Below are 24476 nucleotides of genomic sequence, written 5' to 3' on the forward strand. Positions count from 1 at the left end.
GTGTGTGTGTGTGTGTGTGCATATTTCAGAGGAGTTGTGTGTGTGTGCGTGCGCGCCAAGTGGGTGGGATGCATTAGTCATTGGGCCGGAGCTCTGCAGTGCTCTCAGCCGCAGCGCCTTCCCTTCCTCTCAGCTGAGCAGGAACATCATGTGTCGGCGGGACGCCCACAGGAACGGCGGTGTCGTTCCTTCAGACTGACACAGAGTGAGCGAGGCGGCGGCAGCAGCAGCAGCAGCAGCAGCAGCATGGACTCGGGAGCTTTTACAACAAAGTGAAAAACTGAACTTTTGGAGCAGCGTGTGTGGTCACCGGGGAGCAGGGCGGGCGATGCCATGCTGGCCCAGCGGAACGGGCTTCCCGACCCGAAGGACGTGGAGGGGAGCACCGAGGGATGCTGCTTCCTCAAGCCGCCGCCGCTGCCGTCGCCAGGAGGCTGCCCCTGGGCCTGGCTGGCCGGGCTGGACGGCTGCCCGTCGGAGCCCTACTGCCTCTGGTTCCAGCTGCTGGCCCGGGCCTACTGGGGGGAGCTGGAGCTGGGGCTCAGCGGGGCCGACAGCTGCGGCTGCAGCAGCGGCAGCGGCGTGTCCTGGCCCTGGCTCAGGAACACGGCCAGGAGGGGCCGCGTGCGACCCTGGGTAAGGAGACGGAGGAGCGTCCTGGTGAGGGGCGACGCTGCAGGAAGTTCAGCTTCTCTGGAAAATCTGAGACGGGACCAGAAGTTGTTCAGCCCAGCTCGAGGAATTTTGTCTGCGTCATCCGTCCTGTTGTTCCCAGTATTCCTGTGTCAGTGTTGCTGCATGTGGATGGAGCGTGTCTCATTTCTCCCAAAAAGCTGCTTGTGTGTTGTTTGTTGTTTCATGCAACTTGTCTTTGCGCGACATTCGTTGCTGCGCTCTCTCTAACCAATCGGAAGCCTTTAAGGGCCAATTAGCTCATGGCAGCTTACGTCAGTCAGTGAGAGTTGAAGAGGAGAGGCAGATCCAGGAGGTCGAGCCGGCTCGCAGACTTGCGTCTCTTTGTCTTGTGAGGACAGACATGCAAATGTTGCCGTTTGCAGGCGCCATATGGCATCACTCGCTGTGTGCATGTTTTGGCGCGCTGCATAATGAAACGGCCGTGAGATCAGGTGCTTCCCAGCAGACCCTCGTCCACCGTCGCACTCGGGGAGGTTGTGTTTACTGACAGTTTGCCAGACGCTTCTGCTCCTGCGTCATCCAGCTCGTCGCCGTCGCGTTTATCAAGCGCGCAGCAAAATGCAAAAAAAAAAAGAAGAAAAGAAATGTGAGTCCAGGTCGTGGCTTACCCGGCTCTCTGCGATGCCGTGGCGGCTTGTTGGCGGTGATCTCATCAGTAATGCAGCAAAGCCCGAGCCCACCCCACCGCTCCCCAAGGGGCTCTGCTGCCGCCGCTGCTTTCAGAGCCGCTGAGAAGAAATGTAGATGAAGGAGAAGCCGGAGGGTGGGGAGGGGGAGCAGGCAGTGGGAGGAGTCTTGGCTCTGGATCTCAGATCCATCGTAGATTTTGGCAGCCAGTCGTAGCCCTGAAGACCCTCTGGTGTCGACTGTGGTCGCCACAAAAGAGCGGCCTGCGGAGAAATCGTATGCATTTGTAATATATCCTCCAGCTTGGTTGTTTTTTGCATTTGAATTATTGTCATAACAACTTTGGCTCTTAAAGTGTTATGGTACCAAAAAACGAAAAATGCTCTTTTCTTTCAAGCTGATACACTTCAGCGTTTCAGCTTTCGCCACTTTCTCTTTCTGAGTGTGACCTGCTTTCACTTTTGTTTTCATCGCCAGCAGTGTGCAAGGAAAATGAAATGTTCAAGATGCCGCGTAAACACAATGAGATTAGAGGAAATATAATACAGCAGTATTAAAAACACAAAGCGCTGGTCTCACCCACCTGTCTGTCTGTGTGTCTCTGTGCTTCCAGGCCAAGCAGAAGGAAGGTCGAGATGAGAGCGAGGCGTCGGCGCTGGCCTCGCTGGGCGGAGCGGCGGAGGAGGAGCCTTTCTCCTGGCCGGGCCCCAAGACGCTCTGCCTGCGGCGAACCTCGCAGGGCTTCGGCTTCACGCTGCGACACTTCATCGTCTACCCGCCGGAGTCGGCCGTTCACAACTCGCTGAAGGTGATGATCGCGTACACGCTGCCCTCACGTGCAGAGTCTCTTCTCCTTAAGATTTTCAGTGAGGTGTGATGCTCTGTTACTATTCACTCGCTTCTTTTAAAAGTTCCGCTACGCTGTCGTTTCATGGCGTCAAGCTGTGTCCAGGTCTGATCCAGTGCAGGATAGTGCAGTGAGCTCGAGTCCACGCGTTATCGCCACGAGCGATGGAGAGTTGGAGAGGAAATGTGCAGATTTATCTCATTAAAAGATGTAGTATCGCTGCCGTTGATCGATGCTCGTGTCGCTGGAGCAGCCTGAGCCGTCCGCCGCTGTATCGCCCCACCTGGGAAGTCTGCCAGCTGTATAATATCCGCACCAATCTGCCCTTCGGCTCTTAATCCCAACGTTGCTGCACTTCCGGGCCCCTAATGGCCACGGACGTGGATTTAAGGGCTTTGGATGAGTAAGCAGGGCTTTTTGCCGCTGCTGTTTTCTGTCCGCTCGTGCAAAGCTTCTCATCACCTCCCAACTCTCAGATTTTCTTTGGTGTGTTTTCTCTCAGGTGAATTTTTGACCGACCGTCCTCTGACTTTTGCGCCCACTCTCCAGCGTACTCCTGGCGCCAGCATAGAGCTTCCTGTGGTCTGGCTGTTGGCTTTGTGTTGTGCACGTTCAGAGGGAAAAAGAAAAAAAAACAAAAAAAAACCCTGTCGGCCGCTTAGTTCACTTTTCAAGACGCTTATGCAACCAGTGGACTGGATGGAGAGCAACAGTGGCCATTAATGAAGCTTTTCTAGCACTTTTGGCGTCTCCATGACCCTAATCTGAGTTGAGTAAATTCGTTCCTTTAGCGTAATTAATTCCGTGAGATCAAAAAAATAACCACAACTCTCAAATCTACTAAGCAGGGCTGGATTTGTGTTAAAGGGTCTGCCGCTGCTATATTTATACCACACAAGCTTGTTTGGTCTCGTCAAATTCCCCCCCTGCCGTCCTGTTATTTTAACTTTGACTTCAACTTTTAGTTTCATTGTAGAAAACAATCTGTCTTCATCCTCCCTGCTGTTACTCTTTGTCAGGTCTATCGAGTCAGTTGGTTTTATATCATATGTTTCTTCAATAAAAAACAACCTACCATTTTCAAACAGAATCACTTCACACCACCTCAACAATTGCACTTTTCTGACTGTTAAAAAGACGTGTTTTGCATCTTCTATGTCGGTCCCCTTGTTGCTTTTTGGTAAACTGACGTTCTGGAAGCTCTTCTGGACCTCTTCATTTTAATTACTTTGAGGATCTGGGATTAGAGGTCTTGATTAATTGCAGCGCAAGGACGTTTGGTTTGGCATGAAGAGGGTCAGATCGTCTTAAGATGGGCCTTGGGAGAAAGCTGCTTGTCTTAAGGGGTCCGCGCCCAGCATATGTGTCACTGAGGGGAGTTTGGATTAAGCAGCAGGAACCAAAGGAATTCAGTCGCGTCTCTGCAGCGGAGGGGTTGAAGCGATATTGGTTGAGGATCAGGAGGAAATGTGTGTGTAACAGTCGTAATCACACCACATCACTCCTTAAATCATAAGCCAGGAGGACTCAATTATAATTTTTGAATTCCTTTTTGTTTCAGTGACCTTGTAAAGTCTTTATCCAGTTTTTAACAAATTGATGTTGATGCTCAGAATTAGCTCAGACTGAGGGGAAACCAGTATCACCTGTTTTCCCCATCATAAATAGCAAATGTACCTTGTTAAGAAAAATGAAGGGAAAATATGTCTTCAGTCATATCAAATCACAACCCATCTGAATTTGATTTTCCTTTGTTTTATTTCAGGACGAGGAGCATGGCAGCCAAGGTGAGTTTATTTCACTGACTCTCTGATGGACCTCAGGTTAATCCTATAGACACGCCCAATGCATTTTCAGGGGTTCCCACCCCCCTCCCCCCACCACACACAAATGGAACTCGTCAACTGGTGTGTGATGTCATTCCCAAATCCAAATCCCGTCTTTGGAAGCTGACCGTGGAACTGGCCGTGAGTCAGTGCATGCAGTTGGGTGTGGACGGCAAAAACTGCTCTTGTGCCCCTCCCCTCTTTAAAGAAAAACCCAAACATCTGTTAGTGGGAACACCAGTCCTGTGAACACCGGCTCCCATTATCCCAAGACAGTGGTTGACCAGATGAATAATCACTTAGTGTTGTTTTGGGGAGGTTTTCCCCTCTGGAGATGGAACAACAGCGTGTCCCTAAACCCACTTCATGTTTGTGGCACCAGAATTTGGCTAAACTTTACTTTAAAAAGCTCCATTATTGAGTCATCTGTCATGAGATGTTTTTTTTTTCTTTCCTCATTTGGAGTTTTTCCATTCTGTAACAAAACATTTTACTGGGGAGAATTATCGCCCGTGGATGGTTCAGCTGAGGGGAAAACCCCTAAAGAGTCTTGCAGTGAGTGTGATTCAGTAACTCATCATGTTGTGTTGCAGGCAGTCAAAGAGGGCAAAGAAATCTATGGTGAGAGGAGTGTCGAGCTGCTTCCATTCTGATTCCTGACCTTGGAATCCTCATGGACATTATGAAATGAAATCATTGTTTTTGAATGCAAAACAAAAAGAGTGAACGTTTTCAAGTCTGACAGGTGTTCTAATTATTTTGGCCGCCGCTGTATTTTCCCTCCTCGCTTTTTGAATCCCGGCTTTGCGATATTTGGCGGCGGCCGGCCCTCGCCGCTTTGGACGCACGCCTGTTTATTTGCTTGACGCTGTGCCAGCGTCTGATGAGTTTCTCGGACTTGGTGCTGCTTATAGCCTTCCTCAAAACACTCACGGGACAGGCAGACACGCACGCACGCACGCACTGACGTAACTAGCAAGATAAACAAGCGTAAACTGTGATGTGTACACTGGGAACAGTGGGAAGGCAGGAGTGTGTGTGTGTGTGTGTGTGTGTGTGTGTGTGTGTGTGTGTGTGTGTGTGTGTGTGTGTGTGTGTGTGTGTGTGTGTGTGTGTGTGTGTGTGTGTGTGTCCCTCTCTACATACCAAGCAGCTGTTATCCGACATCTTCCCCTCTATCTAAGATCCCTTCTTCCTTCCACTCTAATGTCTCTCCTCTTCCTCCAGACGCTCCTCAGCTGTTGGTTGCTCAGCCTCCTGAGGGTGAAGCGTCTTTGGTTGAGCTGAATGTAATGCAGCACAAGCAAATTGAAAAATTTCCAAACGTTATTTCGAGGTAGTCGTGATGTCTCCCCATCAATCCACTGAAACCCCCGAAACGCGCCGACACTCTAAGATTTCTACACTGAATCCCGTTTGTCCAGCTGCAGGCCATGGAAACTTCTAGAATCCAATTCTGTGCTGCAGAGTTGCAGGCTGTCGATTATGGGGCCGGGCCAGAGAGAGAGAGAGCGAGGGGCGAGCTGAGGACAGATGTGGGTTAGTGAGGTAGAGTGAGGTAGAGTGGGGTTGAGTGAGGTAGAGTGAGCAGCTGTCTACGTCCGGCTGCTCTCGTCTCACTATCTGTTGTGTGTTGCTTCGTTGGCGGCATCGCTGACCTTTGACCTCCCCTAGTCTAGACGCTTTCATCCGACACTCCTCCAGCAGCGGCATGAATGGAAAATCCTCTGCTCAGCAACTGTACATGGTGTTGCACATCTTTTTTTTAACGTGCTAGGTTGCCCCCTGCTGGATTTTAGACTGACCTACAACTGCCAGGCATCAACCCCTCTCAGTTCTGCTGCTGTGGCTCCACCTTGTTGTGTGACCCATCACACACTGATTTTTTTTTTTTATTTCCAGGGAGGCCGAGGAGCCGTCTGGAGCCGATGGACACTATTTTTGTCAAGCAGGTGAAGGAGGGAGGCCCCGCCTACAGAGCTGGACTCTGTACAGGTGACAGCACGGAGACGCTCATCACAGCAGTTTATTGTCTTCAAATAAAAGTCACCTTGGACTTTTTAATGTCAACAGTTTCGTAAACATGAAGCTGAGCGAGGGGTTTGATTTCATCTCTTCGTCTAACCAGGTGACCGTATAGTGAAGGTGAATGGGGAGAGCATCATTGGAAAAACCTACTCACAAGTAATAGCCCTGATCCAGAACAGGTGACTACATCACGACTGTTGCACATGAAAACTGAATAAAACAGAGCATTTCAGGGATTGTTGCTGCAAAGTTACAGCTGTTGAGGGTTGAATTTGCCCTCGCAGTTCCTTTTTTCTTCTCTTAATCTTTTCCGTGCCCTCCCTCTCTCTCTTTCTCTCTCCCTCTCTCTCTCCCTCCCTCCCTCCAGCGATGCCTCACTGGAGCTGTGTGTGATGCCAAAGGATGAAGACATTTTGCAGCTGGTATGTGTGTTATTCACCAAGAAATAATGTGCGCAGCGGGGGGGGTGGAGGTTTGAGGGGGGCAACAACAGTTATCAGCGTGCGAACGTGCGATCGAACAGCTTCCATCTTTCCACTGGATGTTGCGTCACAAACTCCCCCGCAGTGCTGGAGGAGGAGAAGAAGAAGAAGCCGGCGTGCAGGAGTGAGCAGGGAGAGCTGAGACTCGCTGAGTGTGACAGAGGGAGTAGGAAGGCCTGCACGGTAATAATGAAACTGTGGGTTTTTTAAAAAAAAAAAAAAAGTGAGTCTGAACGCAAAAAATGAACGCTCATGGAAGAACAGAAATCAGAGAGAGGGGAAGTTTTTTTTTTTCCCTCATTCCCTTTTCCCCTCCTGTCCTTCAGCTCCACTCGCTCTGTGCTGTCCACTCTTTTTCAGCCTTTGCTGAAGGCGGCCAAGTCCAGCGTCTGCCTTCCATCGTTGGCTCTGTTTCTCCTGTTTCTCTGTGCTCACCTGCTTACTTCTCTGTGTCTCCCTGTTGCTTCTCTCTGCGTCTCTAAACCCACGGACCAGTTTTCCAGGGATATAACTGCTCTGGTAAGAGGGGAAACCGACCCGACTGACTGCTTTCAATTCTCCATTTACACTCCACTTTGCACCCTCTGACTTAGTTGCTGCTTCAGACGTGTCTTGAGATGTTCTCACAGGGGTTCTGAGGCGGCCCGTCGTCGCTGTGTAACTGTAACTTCTGAGCCTCCCAGCTGAAACTTAACGCCGTCGCGTGTCTTCCAGGCGTACTCCCAGGACGCATACCTCAAAGGAAATGAGGCGTACAGTGGAAATGCCCAGCACATCCCGGAGCCTCCTCCCATCTGCTACCCCCGAATAGAAGTGAAGACGGCGGGCGCGGCCATGACCACGACGGAGCCGGTTGCAGCCGAGGTGGCTGCCGAGGCCTCCCCGGGTTTTGCTCAGGGACCGAGCAGAAAGGGAGGAGAGGCAGAGAAGGGCTACCGGGTGGAGATCTCCGTCCCGCCGTCCCCTCTGTCCCCTCTGTCCACTCTGTCCCCGTCTCCCCTGCCTCGAGATCCGCCAGCCCGGGTCGAGCCCAGCCACCGGACCGAGGAGAACCGGTACGCCCCCCCGGCGGCCGACCCGGGCCCGGCGAGGCCGCTGATCGCCGCCCTGCCGGGAGCAGCTCAGCTGCAGTTCCCCTCGGCAGAGAGCCCCGTCTTCTCCCCCACGCCCACCTCCAGCCCAGGCCCCGCCTACCCCGACAGACTGAGCCCCGCCCCACGCACCTCTGCCAGCCCCACCTCGCCGGGCGTGTTCTCCACCACTGGCACCCCCCGCTGCTCGCCCTCCCAGCACAAGAACATCGACTGGAAGAACTACACCACCTACAAGGACTACATCGACGCCAAGAGGCTGCACACGTACGGCTGCCGCACCATCCAGGAGCGCCTGGACAGCCTGCGGGCGGCCGCCACTCCGGGCTCCGCCTACGCCCAACAACACACCCCGCCGCCGCCGCCGCCCGCCTCCGGTACGAGTCAGAGAGGTCTGGCGAGCTGGCGGTCGAAGCCGAGGAGCGTCTCGGTGGACCGGGGCGGCGCCGACGGCGGCAGAGCGGACGCCTTGAAGACTCTGTTGCGCAGCGTCTCGCAGGAGAAGCTGGGAGGCGGGACCGAGGCGGCGGTCAGGAACTGGCCCCGCAGCTCCTCCGAGGACGCCCTGCCGCTCTCCAGCCCCGCCGAGGGCACCAGGCAAAGGGCAAAGTCCTGCGACTACCTCGGGCTGAGGGCGTCGGAGCGGGCGGAGCTGGAGAACCGGCTGCTGCTGCAGCAGCGGGGGGAGGAGGCCAGGGCCAGCAGGCCGGGGGCGGCGCTGAAAGCTTTACCTCACCTGAGCAGGACTCCGCCCACCGCCGGCCAGGACGAGCAGAGGAGAGCCGGCGGATTGTATTTCTCGCCTTTGGCCACCGCCACGTTTACTAAAGGTCCGGCCGACTCGGCAGCGCCCCAGCTGAGGAAGGACGGCGTCATCCTGAGGCCGTCGCGGCTCCCCGTCAAGAACTCGCTGGCGGACGCTTCGTCGCCATCGTCCTCCTTGTCCTCCGTCAAAACCGCCGACTATCTCAGATACCAAAGAAGTAACTTTGCGGACGGCTACCCGGCCGGGCTGCAGCTGCAGCTCCGCTGCCGAGCCGACAGTCTGAACCTGGACAGCAGGTCCGAGCCCGGCCTGGCTGCCAGAACCTTCTCCTGCTCTGCCGCCGCCTCCTCCTTCTCCTCCTCCAAACTGTCGGCGGTGAGGCACGTGCAGAGCGCGACTCTGAATTCCTCGCACACAAACGGAGACGCGAGCCCGAAGGCGAGAGGAGGCGGCGGCGCCGCATGCACTAACGGTACTCTGGGCGACGGCGTGGAGGGTCGGGACGCCACCGTCGTCGTTCTAAGAAGGGATAAAAGCGCCGCCGCCGCCCAGCACATCCGCCCCCCCTCCTACGTCCAGGCGCTCAACGACAGCCAGAGGGGCGTTCACAGGTCGCCGCCGCTGCTGATGAAAGCGGGTTCGGAGGACGGAGCCATGTGCCGGGTGGGCAGGGACCGGCAGGCGAGGCGGCTGGGAGACGCACGGCAGCAGAAGTCTGACTCGCTGAACCTGGACGGCTCCCTGGACTCCATCCCCTTCATAGGTGAGCAGCCTGTGAGCGTATTATACACTCACACACACACACACTAGTGGGGAAATCAACAGCTCCATGTAGCGACTGACTGATGCTTCTCTGCTCTCCCTGCAGACGAACCCTCCAGTCCCAGTATCGACCAGGACAGCTCGCTGGTTTCTGCCTCAGTGGTTTGTGGAGCTCCCATCATCACCACCATCCCAGCCAGCCCCACCTCCCACTCCCCTCTCATGCGACGCCAGATGTCACATGACCAAGGTGCTTCTTCTTTTCTGTTTTCTATGTTCCAATCAATGACAAACAGCGGAAGCGAGGGGCCCACTGACTGTCGCCAGTAACCGTCTGACCTCCTCTTAATAGATTCTCTCCGTCTCACATTTGTTGAGTCAGATCCTGCGACTAAAACCGAGCGATCCAAGTCGTACGACGAGGGCCTCGACAACTACCGGGAGGAGAGCCGGGGGTGAGTCGCCGCCAAATCTCTCCTTTCCAGAAACCTTCCTGCTCCTGCTTCTGTGCTGAAAAAAAAATCTTGATCAAAATAGTTTGTCACCTGTTCACAGACGGTCCCTGATACCTGGCCTGAGGGGTCTGAGGAAGGTCAGTCCCGTCACCGTCACTTTCTCGCAAGCCATTTCACTCCCACTGCGAGTGATGTGCCGCTCACTGTCGTCCCCAGGCTACGGACAGGTCGTCTGAGGACTCCGGCTCCAGGAGGGACTCCTCGTCAGACGTCTTCTGCGACGCTGTCAAGGAGGGTTTGCTGCATTTCAAGCAGCTGAACACAGACAAGGGCAAGGTGAGATCCGGCGGACGCAGCGGCCGGAGCAAACGCTCGTTTGACCTGCGGTGCTGAGAGGATCGAACTCCCTCCGTCTCTCCCCGCAGCGCGTCGGCGGGGGCATGCGGCCGTGGAAGCAGATGTACGGCGTGCTGCGCGGCCACTACCTCTGCCTGTACAAGGACAAGAAGGAAGGCCACGCCCACGCCAGCTGCCAGCCCTTCGAGGAGCCGCTGCCCATCAGCGTCAGGGCGTGTCTCATCGACATCTCCTACAGCGACACCAAGCGCAAGAACGTGCTGCGGCTGACCACGTCGGACTGCGAGTACCTGTTCCAGGCCGAGGACCGGGAGGACATGCTGGCCTGGATCCGGGTCATCCAGGAGAGCAGCAGCCTGGATGAGGAGGTGAGAGTCCCTCGGGTCCCTCGGGTCCCTCGAGTCCCTCTTTCTTTTCCACTCCGATGCTGCTCATCAGCTCAGGCGAGTCCTCGCCACTGCGCCTGCGTGCTTAAAAATACGTCGACGTGCTGCGACACGATTGGCCGGTTGGGTGTTGGCGTTAACGTGCAGCTGAATAGTGCCAAAGTGGTCTGCTGGCACTGTGTGTTATATCATCTGATGGTGTCATGTCACCGAGTGCGTCCCGCTCTGACGCAGCCATGGCCCAGTTTGTTCTGTTTCATTTATTTATTTTTAGTAATTATCATATTGACTGATCAAGATGCTCTGCATCGCTCAAGTGAGGGGAAAAAATCTTTGCTGTTGAGAGCAAGTTTTAGATGTTTAATAACCAAGTTCACGCTCGGGAAATTCAAGCCGATCCCACTGTGGCGTCCCAGTGACCTCACCTGTGTCACCTGATAGCTGCAGGTTACGTAAAGAGCAGTTAGTTGTGTCTCGGCAGCAGAGGCACCTCATCCCTGAAGCATCACATATTGTTGCTCATTGTTCCTCTGCTTCCGTCCTTCCTCTGTCTTCATATAGAACGCAGTTTTCACCAGCCATGACCTCATCAGCAGGAAGATCAAGGAGTACAACACCTTGATCAGGTCAGGGGGTTAAAAAAAAAAAACACTGAAGTGGGGAGGGGCGGGGGCAGAATGCTCGCTGGGCTTCGCCCTCGTTGCGCTCACTCGGCTTCAGCTCGGACTGGATGGACCCACTTTGTCTTTTCAGCCCCACCGGCAGCAAGACGGAGCCGTCGCCCCGGCCGTCGCGCCAGTCGCTGAGCATCAGACACACGCTGCTGGGAGGCGGGAAGGGGGAGAGCCGCTCGCCCAGCCAGCACTCGCCCAAGCCGGAGCAGGAGAGGAAGAACATGCTCAAAGGTGAGAAGCACAAACCAGCCTTGGGGGGGGTGGGGGGGGTCCGGTGTGCGTTCGGTGGGCTGAACCGTTGCTGTGTCGCCCCGAAGATGAGACCAGCCCGCCCAAGGACCGGGGCACGTGGAGGAAGGGCATCCCGGGCCTGATGAGGAAGCCATTTGAGAAGAAGCAGTCGCCCGGCGTCACGTTCGGAGTGCGGCTGGACGACTGCCCGCCGGCGCAGAGCAACAAGGTCGGCTTCCGCTCCTCCTGCTGCAGCATTTTGCTCTTTTCATTTTGTTTTTTTTTTTAAAGAATCATGCATCATTCTAAAGGCAATTATCTTGAAAACTACCAAGTCTAGCTCAATGAAATTGAACAATTTAGGTGTTCAACCTGAAAACAGAACAAATATAAAATCTTGATCTGTTTCTATACATTCTGTGAACATTTGAGGTTATTTCAACAACAATTCCCCAAATGATTGGCCTGCAAAATGATGTCAAATGTTTTGGGACACCCCGTATAATTTGAATTTTGATTTTCCTTTTGTTTATTTTCCTTGCATCCTGTTGCTTTGCCGTAAACCATAATTGATATGAATGTTTCTCTCCCTCCTCTGTGGATGCAGTTTGTGCCGCTGATCGTGGAGGTGTGCTGTAAGCTGGTGGAGGACAGAGGGCTGGACTACACCGGCATCTACAGGGTCCCGGGCAACAACGCCGCCATCTCCAACATGCAGGAGGAACTCAACAGCAAGGGCATGGGCGACATCGACATCCATGACGACGTGAGTCTCGCAGTCGAGTCGAGAGCCGCTGCTGCTGCTGAGCGTCACACGTCAGCGCTGTGTGCGTTATGTGAGAAGAAAAGAACTGTGTGGTGCGTTTTTGCAGAAATGGAGGGACCTCAACGTCATCAGCAGTTTGCTCAAGTCCTTCTTCCGAAAGCTTCCGGAGCCGCTCTTCACCAACGGTGGGTGCGCCGCTCCGACGTGGCCCTCTAGTGTCTAGAAGAATATCAAGAGGTGCACCTTTAATCTAAGGAGCCCTTCCTTCTGACCCACAGACAAGTATGCAGAGTTCATCGAGGCCAACAGGACCGAGGACCCAGTGGGGAGACTCAAAGTCATCAAGAGGCTGGTGAGTCTCTCTCAGAACCGCTGTCTTCTGTCTCCTTCAATGTCATCTGTTCATAATCCTATCCTTTCTGCTCAGCTCCACGAGCTGCCGCAGCATCACTACGAGACTCTCAAGTTCCTGTCCGCCCACCTCAAAACTGTGGCAGAAAACTCCGAGAAGAACAAGGTGTGAAGCTCTCCAGACGTCGCTCTTTTATTTCTTTAAAGTGTCGTTTTTCCTTCCGCTCCGCTTCTCCTTGTCCAACACTGTTTGGCTGTGCCGCTGGGTTTCTTGCTTGTCAGATGGAGCCCAGGAACCTGGCCATCGTGTTCGGTCCAACCCTGGTGCGCACCACCGAGGACAACATGACCAACATGGTGACGCACATGCCGGACCAGTACAGGATCGTGGAGACGCTCATCCAGAATGTGAGCGTTTCTATAAATGGTTTTGAAAGAACGGCGTTCCTTGAATCTGACAAGGATTTTCCGTTCCTCTCTCTCCCAGTACGACTGGTTTTTCACCGAGGAGGGAAACGAAGAGCCGCTGGTGAGTTGATTAGATTAAGATTAAGATTAAGATCAGACTGGACTGGGAACTTCATCGTCATTCATTGTGGAAGACAAGACGGCTCGGAATCTGATTGAACTGTTATCGCTCCGTTAAAATACCGTTTCACTCGGCATTAAAACTGGGTTAAATATATAACTGCGTAATTCCAGTAAGTTCCGAACTGTAACTGGGAACGACGGAATCACGGTGGCAATGTCCAGACATAAAGAGCGATGTGTGGTGACGGTGCCGCCCGTGTCAGACTGTTTCCCAGGAGGAGAGCGCGGTGGAGTCTCAGCCGGTGCCCAACATCGACCACCTGCTGACCAACATCGGCCGCACGGCCGCCTCGCAGGGCGAAGTCTCAGGTAACACGCTCGCGAGTGGCGGCTCCAAGCTTTTCCCTGCTCCTCCTCCTCCTGGCTCTGCTATTTCCACACAGCAGCTGCTTTCTCATTCACTTCGAACTGCTAATTTCCAAAAAGGAAAAAAAAAAGAAGAAGTCAAAGCCGCTTTTATTCATTTATTGGCCGATCTTCCGCTTTGCTTCTCTGGCTGACGTATCAGGGGTATTAAAAGTAACTGGTCAATCGGCGGTAAGTCCAGTGATGTGATTTCACGTCACGCACGTTTGTCTGACTTTTGGGAATCGTGTCTGTAAAAAAGAAAACAACTTTTTGTCCAAGTAAACGTCATTTTCAGATTGATTGCTGGAAAATCTTGATGGTTTTTCACACTGATTGGGCTCCACAGGGAGACTTTCTCAGGATATTCACCTCAGCCCTGATTCGTCACAGCACAATTGTCTGTGTGGGTCTTTTATTTGCCTTTGCAACATTTTTTTTTTTGAATACAGCCAAATGAAGGTGCTTCTTATTTTGCCTAACTGATGCAAATGTGCTTTTTTCTTTTTCTAAAAAAGAAAAAAAAACCTCTCTGCTTATTAACACCTGGTCAAAGTGGGCCGGCTTGTCCCTCCTCTCTCCCCGCCCACTCCCGCACTAACGTTCGTCCTCAACGTCAATCCAATCCAGGGATGTTTTTTCACAGCGGAAGGCGACTTGTGATTCCTCTGTCTCTAGTGAGGCTCTGTCGGGTGTCCTAAAGGCTTTCCCAGCATTCACACATACTGATCTTGACACAGGCCAAGTGGGAGGAGTCTATCGTACCGTGATGACACTGATGGACTCTATAATGTCCGTGATGGACAGCTGGAACTGTAGGAAGAAGGAAGATTGTTGCCCGCAGTGTAGCTGCCTAGTCTGCCGAAACCCGCAGTTGTTTTAGGCGCAAGAAGCCAAAGCGTAAACGAAACCAAAGACGCGGTGAGGAAGGCGGGTGAAGCGGCTACACGGTACAGTACGGCGCCTGGCGTTGCAGGTTTCTCCATCTGAGCAATACAAGCTTGACGGGCCGGTGCCTCTGTCTGAAAGGCTCTCCGCTGTCTCTCCTCACTGTCTCACAAGCTTTCCGGCAGGAGAGACGGCACGGTATGGACCCACATCACCCGTCCGTCTGCACTCGATCATCTGTATTGTGAGGGGTTTCTAGGGGGGCTAACGTGACCCAAAAAAAAAAACAAAAGCATATTGTAATATTTTAAAGCTCAAATGCCAAGCTAGGAGTAGATGTGACGCCGGAGCAGGTTGAGGACCGATTGCAGGGTTTATTTTATCTTTGTTTCTTTGTTTTGTTTATTTTTTGTTTTTTTCTCTTTCCTCCTGGTCGATGCTCCTCCTCTTTCAGACAGCGTCCTCTCTTCTCCACGTAGCTAGCCCCTCTGTGACCCCGCCCACCTCTCACTCTTCTCTCCCCCGCCCACTGTGTCGTACGTGAACGTGCCATTTCTGTCAGCCCGCCTCATCTTCTGTCATCATCCTGACAAAAAAAAAAAAAAAGAATACAACTCCGATATATCTTTCGACTGGGCGCCACTGCCCTCGTCTTTGATTTCAGTTGGTTTTGACAGTTTTTCTACCGAATTCTTGGACATTGACAAATCCGGAAGGAAGAATTCATATTCAGTTTTCTTTTCTTAGTTTATTTTCTTTGGAATAACTCAGAGTTTACCATTCATTTGTCCTTTTCCCACATTAAAATCCAAGACTGATGGAGTTGAGTTGTGTCCAGTGCTCCCAGTCTGATGTCTTCATGTCTTCATCAGCAACACGTCCCTCGTTCTGCATGGCCGCTGTACTTGTCATGTGACCGGTCCGAGGCTGCGCTCGGTGTTTGTCGGAAAAGGTCGAGCGGTTCTTCATCAGACTCGGTCGGTGTGTGTGTGTGTGTGTGTGTCTGTGTGTGTGTGAAGCATGGTCTCTCGTCCAGTCACACTCGTGCTTGCCTGAAACGTCTCTTCTGTGTTGTTCTTGTCGTTTTCCCCCAAGTTCTCTTTTCCATCAAACTGTTCTTGGTTTTTTTTTATTTCTTCCTCTTTCCCGGCTCATCGTCCTGTCAGGCAACATTTCAAGACATTGCGTAACTCACTTTTCGTGTCTCATCTTCTCTTCCCCGCAGATTCGCTGACTAGTGACTCAGCTAAATCAAAGGTATGTGTGTGTTTGACTCCTCTGAAGCTGATTAGAGACTTCTAGAGGTAGTGCTTGACGAGCAAGAGTTCTTCTCACCACGAACATCAAATGTATTTATTTTCTACTCATCCCGATTGCTTTCTTATGCCGGTCCTGCAGGGTTCCTGGGGTTCGAGCAAGGACTCTTGCAGCCGAGAGCTTCTGGTCACCTCTATCTTTGCTGCCGCCAGCCGCAAGAGGAAGAAGTCCAAGGAGAAGCCGCTGCCCAGCAGCTCGGACGACGATCTGGACGCTGTTTTTGCCAAGAAGGAGATCCCCGGTCAGAAGCTGCTGCACCACCACCACCACCACCACCACCAGGTGCAGCCGGTACCAACGGAGGAGAAGAAAGGCAACGGAGTTTTGGATCTCACGCCCAAAGTCAAGAAGGAGCATCGAAGCTCTTTAGTCTCCAAGGAAGCGCCGCCGCCCAGACGTCCGTCTCCGTCTCCAAACATCTCCGGGGTTCTGCTGGGGAAGTCCTCCCTGTCGGACCCGCCCTCTCAGCAGGATGAGAACACCTCCGACCTCGGCACCATGAGCTCCGGGGCCTCGGTGCCGCCGTCCAAACCAAAAAAGTGGAGCACAGGAAGCGCCGCGGAGGTGGCGGCCGGGTCGGGAATTGGACCGGGTCCGGGACCAGGTCCCAGTCCAGGCCCGGGGGCCTCGGTCGGGGCCGAGGTGAGCTCCATCACCTCCGACTACTCCACCACCTCGTCCATCACCTTCCTGACGGGGGCCGAGTCCAGCGTCCTCAGCCCCGACCCGCAGGGCGGCGAGGAGGCGGACGACGAGCGCAGCGAGCTGGTGAGCGAGGGCCGGCCCATGGAGACGGACAGCGAGGGCGAGTTCCCCGTCTTCGCCCCCGGCGGCGGCAACAGCCAGTCCACGTCCACACCCCGGCCCGAGCCGGCCGCCCCGGAGAGGAGCCGGGCGAGAGCCGAGGGCGACGCCGGCGCCGCCGCCAAGCGCCTCTTCCCCACGCACAAGATGATCGAGTGCGACACGCTGTCCCGCCGCTGGTCCCTGCGCCACAAGACGGCCAGCGAGTCGTCGGTGGAGGCCGGCGGCGAGGCGGCGCGGGCCGAGTCCACCACGCGCCTCTCCCGCGTCCTGGAGGTGATGAAGAAGGGCCGCTCCACCAGCAGCCTCAGCTCCTCCTCCCGCAGCGAGTCGGAGCGGGCCGAGCCGTCCTGGCACCTCCGCATCACCGAGCGGCTCAAGCTGCGCCTGCGCACCTCCTCCGACGACATGTTCACCCACAAGGGCCGCTCAGCGGCGGGGGGAGGGGCGGGGGGGGCCGCCGACGCCCGCGTCAAGAAGAAGAACATCCGGCGGAGGCACACCATGGCAGGCCAGCGGGACTTCGCCGAGCTGGCCGTCATCCAGGACTGGAGGGAGCAGGGCGGCGTGGACCGGGCGGCCCTGGACTGCCTCAAGCCCCGCTGCTCCTCCCAGGACCTGTCCATCCGGGACTGGATCCCCAGGGAGCGCCGCCGGGGTCCCGACACCACCGTCGCCGCCAACCCCTCCCCCGATGCCGCCGCCGTGGCGCCCAGAGCCGTCCCCGAGGACCATCCGGAGGAGCTGGACGCCAGCGCGGAGCGAGCGGCGCCGTCCTCCCCGGCGCTCACTGCTGAGCACGTCAATGGCGGCAGCGGCCTGCAGATCAAGAACAAGGCCAACATGGGCTCGGACCCCCACCCCCAGAAACTGTCCGGGGCTCAAGTGGTCCGCTCACGCTTCTACCAGTATCTGTAGCACAGCGCCCTCGTGTGGTCGACAGAGGATGTTAAAAAAAAAAAAAAAAAAGCAGCAGCAGTGTGGGAGGGGGAATTTTAGCTGAGGTTTGTGCACAATATTTTTTCTACAAAGTATACTTTATGTACTTTATGTACTTTATGTATCTATTGTACATACGGCGTATTGGCCCGGTTACTGGAATAGTGCCGACGACTCGGCGGAGACTTCGTCCCGCGACATTCTGTCCATGTGAGTTCATGGAAACGGACCCGGGTTTGTTTCCAGCCCGCAGCGGGAGGAAGTCGCTTTCAGCCTCCCCGCCTGCGCCATGAAGAATGTATCCGTCTGCTCATGGACTAACACTAGTTGCTTTACAATATTCATTTATAAATGACGTATGTGTGCGTTTGTATGTTGTTGTTTTTTTTCCTCGCCCGTACTTGAAGTCTGCACAGGTTTCTGACGGCTGCTCTCTGAAGCTGTTTGAAAGTTGTTTATTTCCACAGCACGCGACACAGCCAGAAGTGTTTTGAGTTTTTATCAAACAAAGACTGAAAAACGAAGACGGATGAAATGCTGATACGAGAGTATACGATGCTTGGTACAGTAGTTCAATTTTTAAAAACCTTGTCCAGTTTTGGTCCAAAAGTTTCTACGCTTGTTTGAATTCGTTTTTATTTGAAAAATCTAAAGTGCCTCTTTTTTTTTTTGTTGTTGGTCGTCAAAGATGATTTTTCACCTCGCAGGCATTCCAGAAACTTTGTTCTGTTTTAGGTTCTAAACCCCAAAATATTCCCATCAAATGTCCGTCTTTGTCCGTCTCGTTCATACTTTTACTCCAAACCCACCCAGTTGTTTTGTGTGTTGTTTAGTTTTTTTCAAGTGCAGTAAAAAATGTGTGGGAGACGAGATAAATGCAAACATACAAACTTTTTTTTTTTAACTGCATGAGACAATGTTTTCTGAAAAGTGAACATCTCACCTGAATACAGCCACACATGCAAGGGTGCTGTCCCTTCTCCAAAAACACTGGAAATAAATAATCTTTATTAGATCCTTTTGTCTGCGTTATTGTTGATTCCATGCCACTCAATTTATCCATCAAAAGTTGTCAATTGTTCCGTAAATGGTGTTAATTGAGCAGAGTAGCCATCAGCTTCATTAGCTTGTATAGGTTAGATAAAAAGCCAAATTGAGCTGTCTTGTTTGGATAGAGCGTCAGGATTCACAGGCGTTCTCATCTGTCGACTGAGCGGTTTTCGTACTTTGTCGCCCTCTGGCGGCTCAAGTCAAGAGCTGCAACACAGAAACTTTGGGGTTCAATTTGCGTTGCAGTTTGAAAACGCACTCAAGATAAAAGATGCCCCGAGATAAACACAGCGATGCTAGAGCGTTTGTGTAAAGTCCTTTTGACAAGAAGCTGTGTTCGTGAAAATATATATATATATTTTTTTTATTATTATTTATTTATTTATTTATTTTAAAGACATTTGCCTATTTCAGGAAAATAAAAACAGACGTGTGGTGGCGCTCACAACGAAAAAAAAAATAAACTGAGAAAAACGTGTGAATGGGACGACTGTCCTCGTCACTCATTGTTATTGTCACAGCGTGGGAATGTGCGCGTGAGATCCATTGGGCTAACGAGCCGCGTGCCGGCCATGACATCACGTGAATCACTCCCAGTCCGGAAACTGCGCGCACGCACAGCGGAGGAGCGACAGTCGGGTCCGCGAGCCACTTGGACCCTCAGTTTGACCCCACACCTTCACAGCTCAGGTAAGGCCGCGTCTCGTGGTAAGGCTGACCGGAAGTACACCTTCCTCTTTATTTAACCATCGACTTGTGTTGTGTTTTGTTTTCTACTTTGCGTGTCTCATTTATGACATCAATTAATTGAAACAAGTTCAATTGTGTTGTATTTCAAATTGTATTGCCCCCCCCAAAAAAAAAAAAAAAAAATCGAAATGTGATCACCGCGTTATGATTAAACTTGCATCTCGCCTTATATACATTCCATTGTATAGCTGTGATGTGCGTGGAAGTGTTCCAGGCAGCAACAATGCCAATGGAACCAGAACAACTGGTTTGGCAACTAACTGCTGTTGTGTTAGACAAAGATAGATTCCAGCACAGACCATCGTGGTGGGGGGGGAGAAATTTCTGCTCTCTCCTTTTCAAAACAGAAGAGTGAAAAGAAGAAATGTTGACGCTTTTAAGAAAAAATACATGTCAAATGAAAATACACAGAGAAACAGTTGAGGTCATACGAAGGTCGCACGCAAATGTTTTTCATCTCTCTCTATTTCATCGTATTTTTTTCAGTGTCTTCAGAGTGGTTTTAATAAAGAGCTGAGTACCGTGGGGCTTCAAATACACTGCTTTTGCTGTAACTTTGAACATGTTTTCCTACACAACCCATTATGTATGTTTTCCTCCTCCGAGGTGGCCTCCATCCATCTGCTGCTGCTCCAGCTCCTCTGTCACATTTTAGAAGCCAACGCGGCCCCACCAGTCAAAAAGTTGGCCCACCGCTGTGACAGATGAATGTTTGACGAGTTCAGATTAGCAACCCCAAGCAGTCTGACAAACGCCGTAAACATGCATTATATACAATGTCCACTAGATGGCGGCATCCCTCCATTTATAAAAAAAAGAAATCATTTGAACCTGTTTTTCTTTTCTTTTCAATATTAGACCACAGAGATTCCCAATTCGTGCCAAATGACGATCTCAAAAACACCTTTTGGTGGTCAAGTTTTTTGTTGTTGTCAGCGATCACACTTTTGACCTGATAGCCTTTTCATTTTGATTTCTGTATTTTCTGATTTTAAGTCACAGTGTTTTGGAATCCAAACAGTTGCATCACAGCCGTTCCCAGTCTTTGTGTGTTGACAGATTTGGAATGAAGTTGCCCTTTGTCTTGACTCCCCCTGCCCCCCCGCCACCCCACACCCCACACCCTACAGCAGAGCCATGTCTGCTGCCTGCTGCCTGCTGCTGCTGCTGCTCCCTGTGGTGTCAGCTCAGACCTACCACTGGGGTCCCTGTCCTACTCCCAAGGTTCAGCCCGGCTTCAACCTTGAGCGGGTAAAAAATAAATAAATAAATGAATGAATAAATAAAAAACAACCCTCGGGTCCATTAACGCGACTGAGCATATGCAACACTGACGTGGCTGTCCGTCAACAGTATCTGGGCACGTGGTACGAGATTGAGAAGCTCCCTGCGTCTTTCGAGAGGGGGAAGTGCATCCAGGCCAATTACTCCATCAGGAAAGATGGGACCATCCAGGTGCTGAACTCCCAGTTTTAGTGAGTATGGAGTCCCAGCCACGCTGTACCCTCCTAGCGTGCCCTCCTTTCAGCAGCTCTGCTCCCCAACTCTGGAACTCTCATCCCTGACATTGACTCTCTTCCTATAATCAAATCCAGACTCAAAACCCTTCTGTTTGAACTATGCTACTCTGTCAAACTGCGTTGCTTCATTTTATTTTATTTATTTTTTTATTAGTTTTCTTTTTATTATTGTGTGCAGCTTTGAACTGTTGCCTTATTGCATTCGTGTTCCCTGCAAAGTGTTTTTTTTTCTTCACGTTGCACACCTTTGACCAAGTTAAAATGAAACGGACTCTTCCAGCAAAAACAAGGTGAGGACGGCTGAAGGCACGGCGGTGGTCCGGGACGTCCGGGAGTCTGCCAAGCTCGGAGTCAGCTTCTCCTACTGTGAGCTCATTGTGTTTCTGTCTTCTCTTCATTCCCTTCACGCTTGAGCACCTTCTCACCTCACGCTTTTTCCGTCGTCCCTGCTCCCAGTCACCCCCTACAGCCCCTACTGGGTCCTGAGCACCGACTACACCAGCGTGTCCGTCGTCTACTCCTGCACCGACATCCTCAGCATCTTCCACATCGACTACGCCTGGATCCTGGGCCGCTCGCGCTTCCTGCCCCACGAGACCGTGTGGTACGCCAAGGAGCTGCTGGTGAGCGAGGACATCGACCTGTTCAGGATGAAGGCCACCGACCAGACGGGCTGCAAGGACGACTAGGGGGCCTCCCCGCGGGATTATCAGTCGGCGGCAGGATGACGAAGGACCCGACGCTTTGAAAACACTGCCGTTAGTCATCGTCGTGTTTAGAAGCTGGAACAGGATCCCATCGTTGTTATTGATTTTGATGATTAGTGTTGATTTTGATCACAAGATTGTTTGTACTATGATTATGGGGTCTATTAAAGGTGCATGCATTGCAGTTCATTTTTGAAGAGTCATCTTTCAGCTGCTGTGTATCTATCTATCTATCATCTATCTATCATCTATCTATCTATCTATCTATCTATCTATCCATCTATCCATCTATCCATCCATCTATCTATCTATGTATCTATCTATCCATCTATCCATCCAGGTGTGGTTATTATGAAGTTATTTTGTGCATTAGAGTTTGTCGGGATTTGTCGCTGGCTGTCGTGTTTGTGTTTGCTGAAGGGCTCCCAGCTCCTCCTCCTCTTCCTCCTCTTCCTCCTCTTCCTCCACCTCTCCAGCCCTTCACTCCGCGGATCTCAGCGACTCCACCACCAGTCTGCAAAGCTTCCAGGACCATTTACAGGTAAAGATCTCATCTTTAGACTCTTGCGTCTCTCATCCACTCTTCACATTCATATATCCATGTGTATGAAAGAGGTGCGTGACAGGAATTCATTTGTTTGTTTCTTTTTAGGGGGACAAGATGAAGTTGTTGGTCTTGGTCAGTTTTCTCCTCTGCCTGGTTGCCTTTCACCTGACTGGTAAAATACTGTTTTATTTGTCCAAAAGTAAAGGGTGAAATTAATTCTGGATTATGCTGTAAATGAATGCAAATACCTAAGGTGAATCTGTTCAGTGCACCTTCAGAATGCGCGTGTGTGTGTGTGTGTGTGTGTGTGTGTGTGTGTGTGTGTGTGTGTGTGTAATATTTGAGGAGGGTATTCTGCGCCGGTGGGGAGGGCGGGGGAGGGGGGGTGCTTGAGGGGTAGAGGGGGGTGCTTGAATTCTGTCTTTGTGCTCGTGAGGCCGCAGCCTGCTGGGGAATGTTCATTTTTTTTCTCTCTCCTTCCCCACAGATGCCAGAGTCATCCCACAAGGAGGTACTGTTTGTTTATGACACATCACCTTCAAATTCCTGCTGCATTTTCAGAAAAAGAACAGAATATGGGGTTTTGTCCCACATTTGCTGACTTATTTTGATCACTCAGTTTGTATCACTTGTGAAAGCCATCTAAAAAAAAAAAAAAAAAAAAAGCAGCAGCAGCGCCGCAGAAATGTGGCTTCCATCGGGAAAGGTGCACGACAGAATCCTACAAACGGTGACCTTTGCTCCTCCCGCAGTGCCGTACGACGAGCCGCCGGCCGTGCCCTACTGGACCTTCTCCACCTCGGACTTCTGGAACTACGTGGAGTACTTCCGCTCCATCGGCGCCTACGACCACATCAACGAGCTGGCCCGCGCCTTCTACGCCCACCAGCACCTCGGGGACACCCTGGGCTACGAGACCAACCAGGGACACGAACACTGAGGCAGGAGGCGATGGGAGGGAGGAGCCAAGCGGCTGACAGGAGCCGGGGTGGGGGCGAGGATGAGTGTATCAAGCATTGTGTAGCCGTAGTGTGTAGCTTGCTGTGTAACCATGTAGAGTCCCTCGTGCTTCTGTAGTCGACCCATATTCATTGATTGATTGTTCCTTATTCTCAATAATATAGAAAAGATTTTGCAAGATCATCGCCTTTACTCTTCATTTCACGTTTTTAGGACGAGTTACAAACGTCGGTGGGATTATTTGTCTCACGCCTCAGGACGGTAACTCACAACAATTTAAGAAACAAACAGACAAATAGCAGGACAATGAACCTTTCACTGGGCAGATCGAGTGTCATTCACGGCCTTGATGTACAGTCAGCACACACTGGTGTAACTGTCCACTGGAAACTAGGACGACTGGAACTGTGCTAATCTCATGACCTCCGCTCTGTTAGCAGCAGCTTCCCGCTGTTTCTCACATTTCACTGTGTGTGTGTGTGAGTGTGTGTGTGTGTGTGTGTGTGTACGTGTGTGTGTTTGTTTGTTTTTGAATGCCAACTGCCGTCCGTTAATCCACGTACAGGCTACACACATCCATCTGCCGAACGCATGCAACAGAAATGCACATGCGTGGCAATGAAAAAGAATTCAGGGAGCGTAAATCAGGGACCTTTTCTCATCACAACAAAACATGATGCAGCTGCAGAGGAGGAGTTTCCTGATGGGACCTCAATGCTGTAGTTTTGTACAAGGTGAGCACATGGACATGATGTGACTAGAAAAAAATCAAGTGCAGGCAACTAGCATTTATGATACAGCCAACTTCTGCAGCAGCACCAATCGCCCCAACAGCCCTGCTGGTGAGTCAAGCGGGCTGACAAGCTACTTGCACTGCTGAAAAACCTCCGCCAGAGGGCAGCAGTGTCGTGGAAATCGCAGCGACAGCTGGACGGAACGCCCTCAGACTGCAGGTGAGGCAGGAAGGGGCGCGGCTGACGGCGACGATGACGACGCACCTGGTGGCCCCTTGATTGCGAGGCGGAGCGCAGGTGTGGATGCCGAGCACGACGGGAGGAAGACGGACGGAACCGAGCCGGCTGAGCAGCAGGCTGAGCGGCGGCACGGTGGAGGTGACGGTCACAGGTGGAGTTTGGAAAGATTCCTGTGACTGACAAATAATAACACACATTTTTACACGCAGTACAAATTATTATACACACACACACACACAGACATGTCTTTCTTCCTCCCCCCCCACCACCATCATCCATCCACAGCTGTTCTGCCTCAGCAATCAGTCCCACCTGCTCATCAACGGCTCATCAGCTGCATCGCTTCAGCTCCACTTGTCACACTGCGTGGTTTCTCTCTGCATGCTGCTTCTCAGAAGAGGCTTTTTTTTTTTTTTGAAGGGCTGATTTTCAGTTCTCCCTACTCTCTATCTGTCCTAATACCAGTGGTATTATTGCTGCTTTGTGTTTTCAAAGCCTCACCATGAAGAGAATAAACCGCAAATAAGCAACAAGTAGGACAAAATCTTTTGGAAAGGAAGTGTATTGCTTTGGGACAGTAATGTGTGAACGTGTCCCAACAAAGATCAGGCCCAATCTCTAATGGAACATCAAAGTCAGTATTCCAGTGTGTGTGTGTGTGTTTGATGATGCGACAGGATGAGAACAAGGCACCGGTGGTGATGTGGAATCCAGTAAATCCAAGTCTCTGCTCTCAAAA

General features: G+C 52.1%; 3 protein-coding genes across 6 annotated transcripts; all 3 read left to right on the forward strand.

The window, feature by feature from the left end:
- Positions 1 to 204: 204 nt before the first annotated feature.
- arhgap21a (Rho GTPase activating protein 21a) lies at positions 205 to 18250 on the forward strand. 3 transcript variants are annotated; one of them, XM_076047476.1, is made up of 25 exons: positions 205 to 636; positions 1937 to 2131; positions 3936 to 3957; positions 5899 to 5991; positions 6125 to 6203; positions 6392 to 6446; positions 7002 to 7025; positions 7221 to 9126; positions 9232 to 9375; positions 9478 to 9580; positions 9681 to 9717; positions 9797 to 9916; positions 10006 to 10305; positions 10885 to 10949; positions 11077 to 11228; positions 11315 to 11457; positions 11836 to 11994; positions 12101 to 12179; positions 12273 to 12346; positions 12422 to 12511; positions 12628 to 12753; positions 12833 to 12874; positions 13140 to 13245; positions 15395 to 15426; positions 15568 to 18250. In XM_076047476.1, the coding sequence occupies exons 1-25, from the start codon at positions 334 to 336 to the stop codon at positions 17206 to 17208; spliced, it is 6090 nt and encodes a 2029-aa protein (XP_075903591.1). In that variant the 5' UTR covers positions 205 to 333; the 3' UTR covers positions 17209 to 18250. The 3 variants fall into 3 exon arrangements, with proteins under 3 accessions (XP_075903591.1, XP_075903593.1, XP_075903592.1); XM_076047478.1 differs by having other exon boundaries at positions 206 to 636; positions 9508 to 9580; XM_076047477.1 differs by lacking the exon at positions 7002 to 7025 and having other exon boundaries at positions 206 to 636.
- Positions 18251 to 18829: 579 nt separating this feature from the next.
- On the forward strand, positions 18830 to 21440 carry apodb (apolipoprotein Db). Of its 2 annotated transcripts, none has more exons than XM_076047642.1 (5): positions 18830 to 18969; positions 20160 to 20280; positions 20383 to 20504; positions 20830 to 20915; positions 21006 to 21440. In XM_076047642.1, the coding sequence occupies exons 2-5, from the start codon at positions 20167 to 20169 to the stop codon at positions 21236 to 21238; spliced, it is 555 nt and encodes a 184-aa protein (XP_075903757.1). In that variant the 5' UTR covers positions 18830 to 18969; positions 20160 to 20166; the 3' UTR covers positions 21239 to 21440. The 2 variants fall into 2 exon arrangements, with proteins under 2 accessions (XP_075903757.1, XP_075903758.1); XM_076047643.1 differs by having other exon boundaries at positions 18849 to 18969; positions 20163 to 20280.
- Positions 21441 to 21588: 148 nt separating this feature from the next.
- Positions 21589 to 22941, forward strand: otos (otospiralin). Its single transcript, XM_076047644.1, has 4 exons — positions 21589 to 21797; positions 21909 to 21975; positions 22291 to 22314; positions 22556 to 22941. The coding sequence occupies exons 2-4, from the start codon at positions 21918 to 21920 to the stop codon at positions 22741 to 22743; spliced, it is 270 nt and encodes an 89-aa protein (XP_075903759.1). The 5' UTR covers positions 21589 to 21797; positions 21909 to 21917; the 3' UTR covers positions 22744 to 22941.
- Positions 22942 to 24476: the final 1535 nt, after the last annotated feature.

The sequence above is a fragment of the Nelusetta ayraudi genome, unplaced genomic scaffold, assembly GCF_046127955.1.
Source record: "Nelusetta ayraudi isolate G7.1 ecotype Tasmania unplaced genomic scaffold, CSIRO-AGI_Nayr_v1 ptg000094l, whole genome shotgun sequence".
NCBI lineage: Eukaryota > Metazoa > Chordata > Actinopteri > Tetraodontiformes > Monacanthidae > Nelusetta > Nelusetta ayraudi.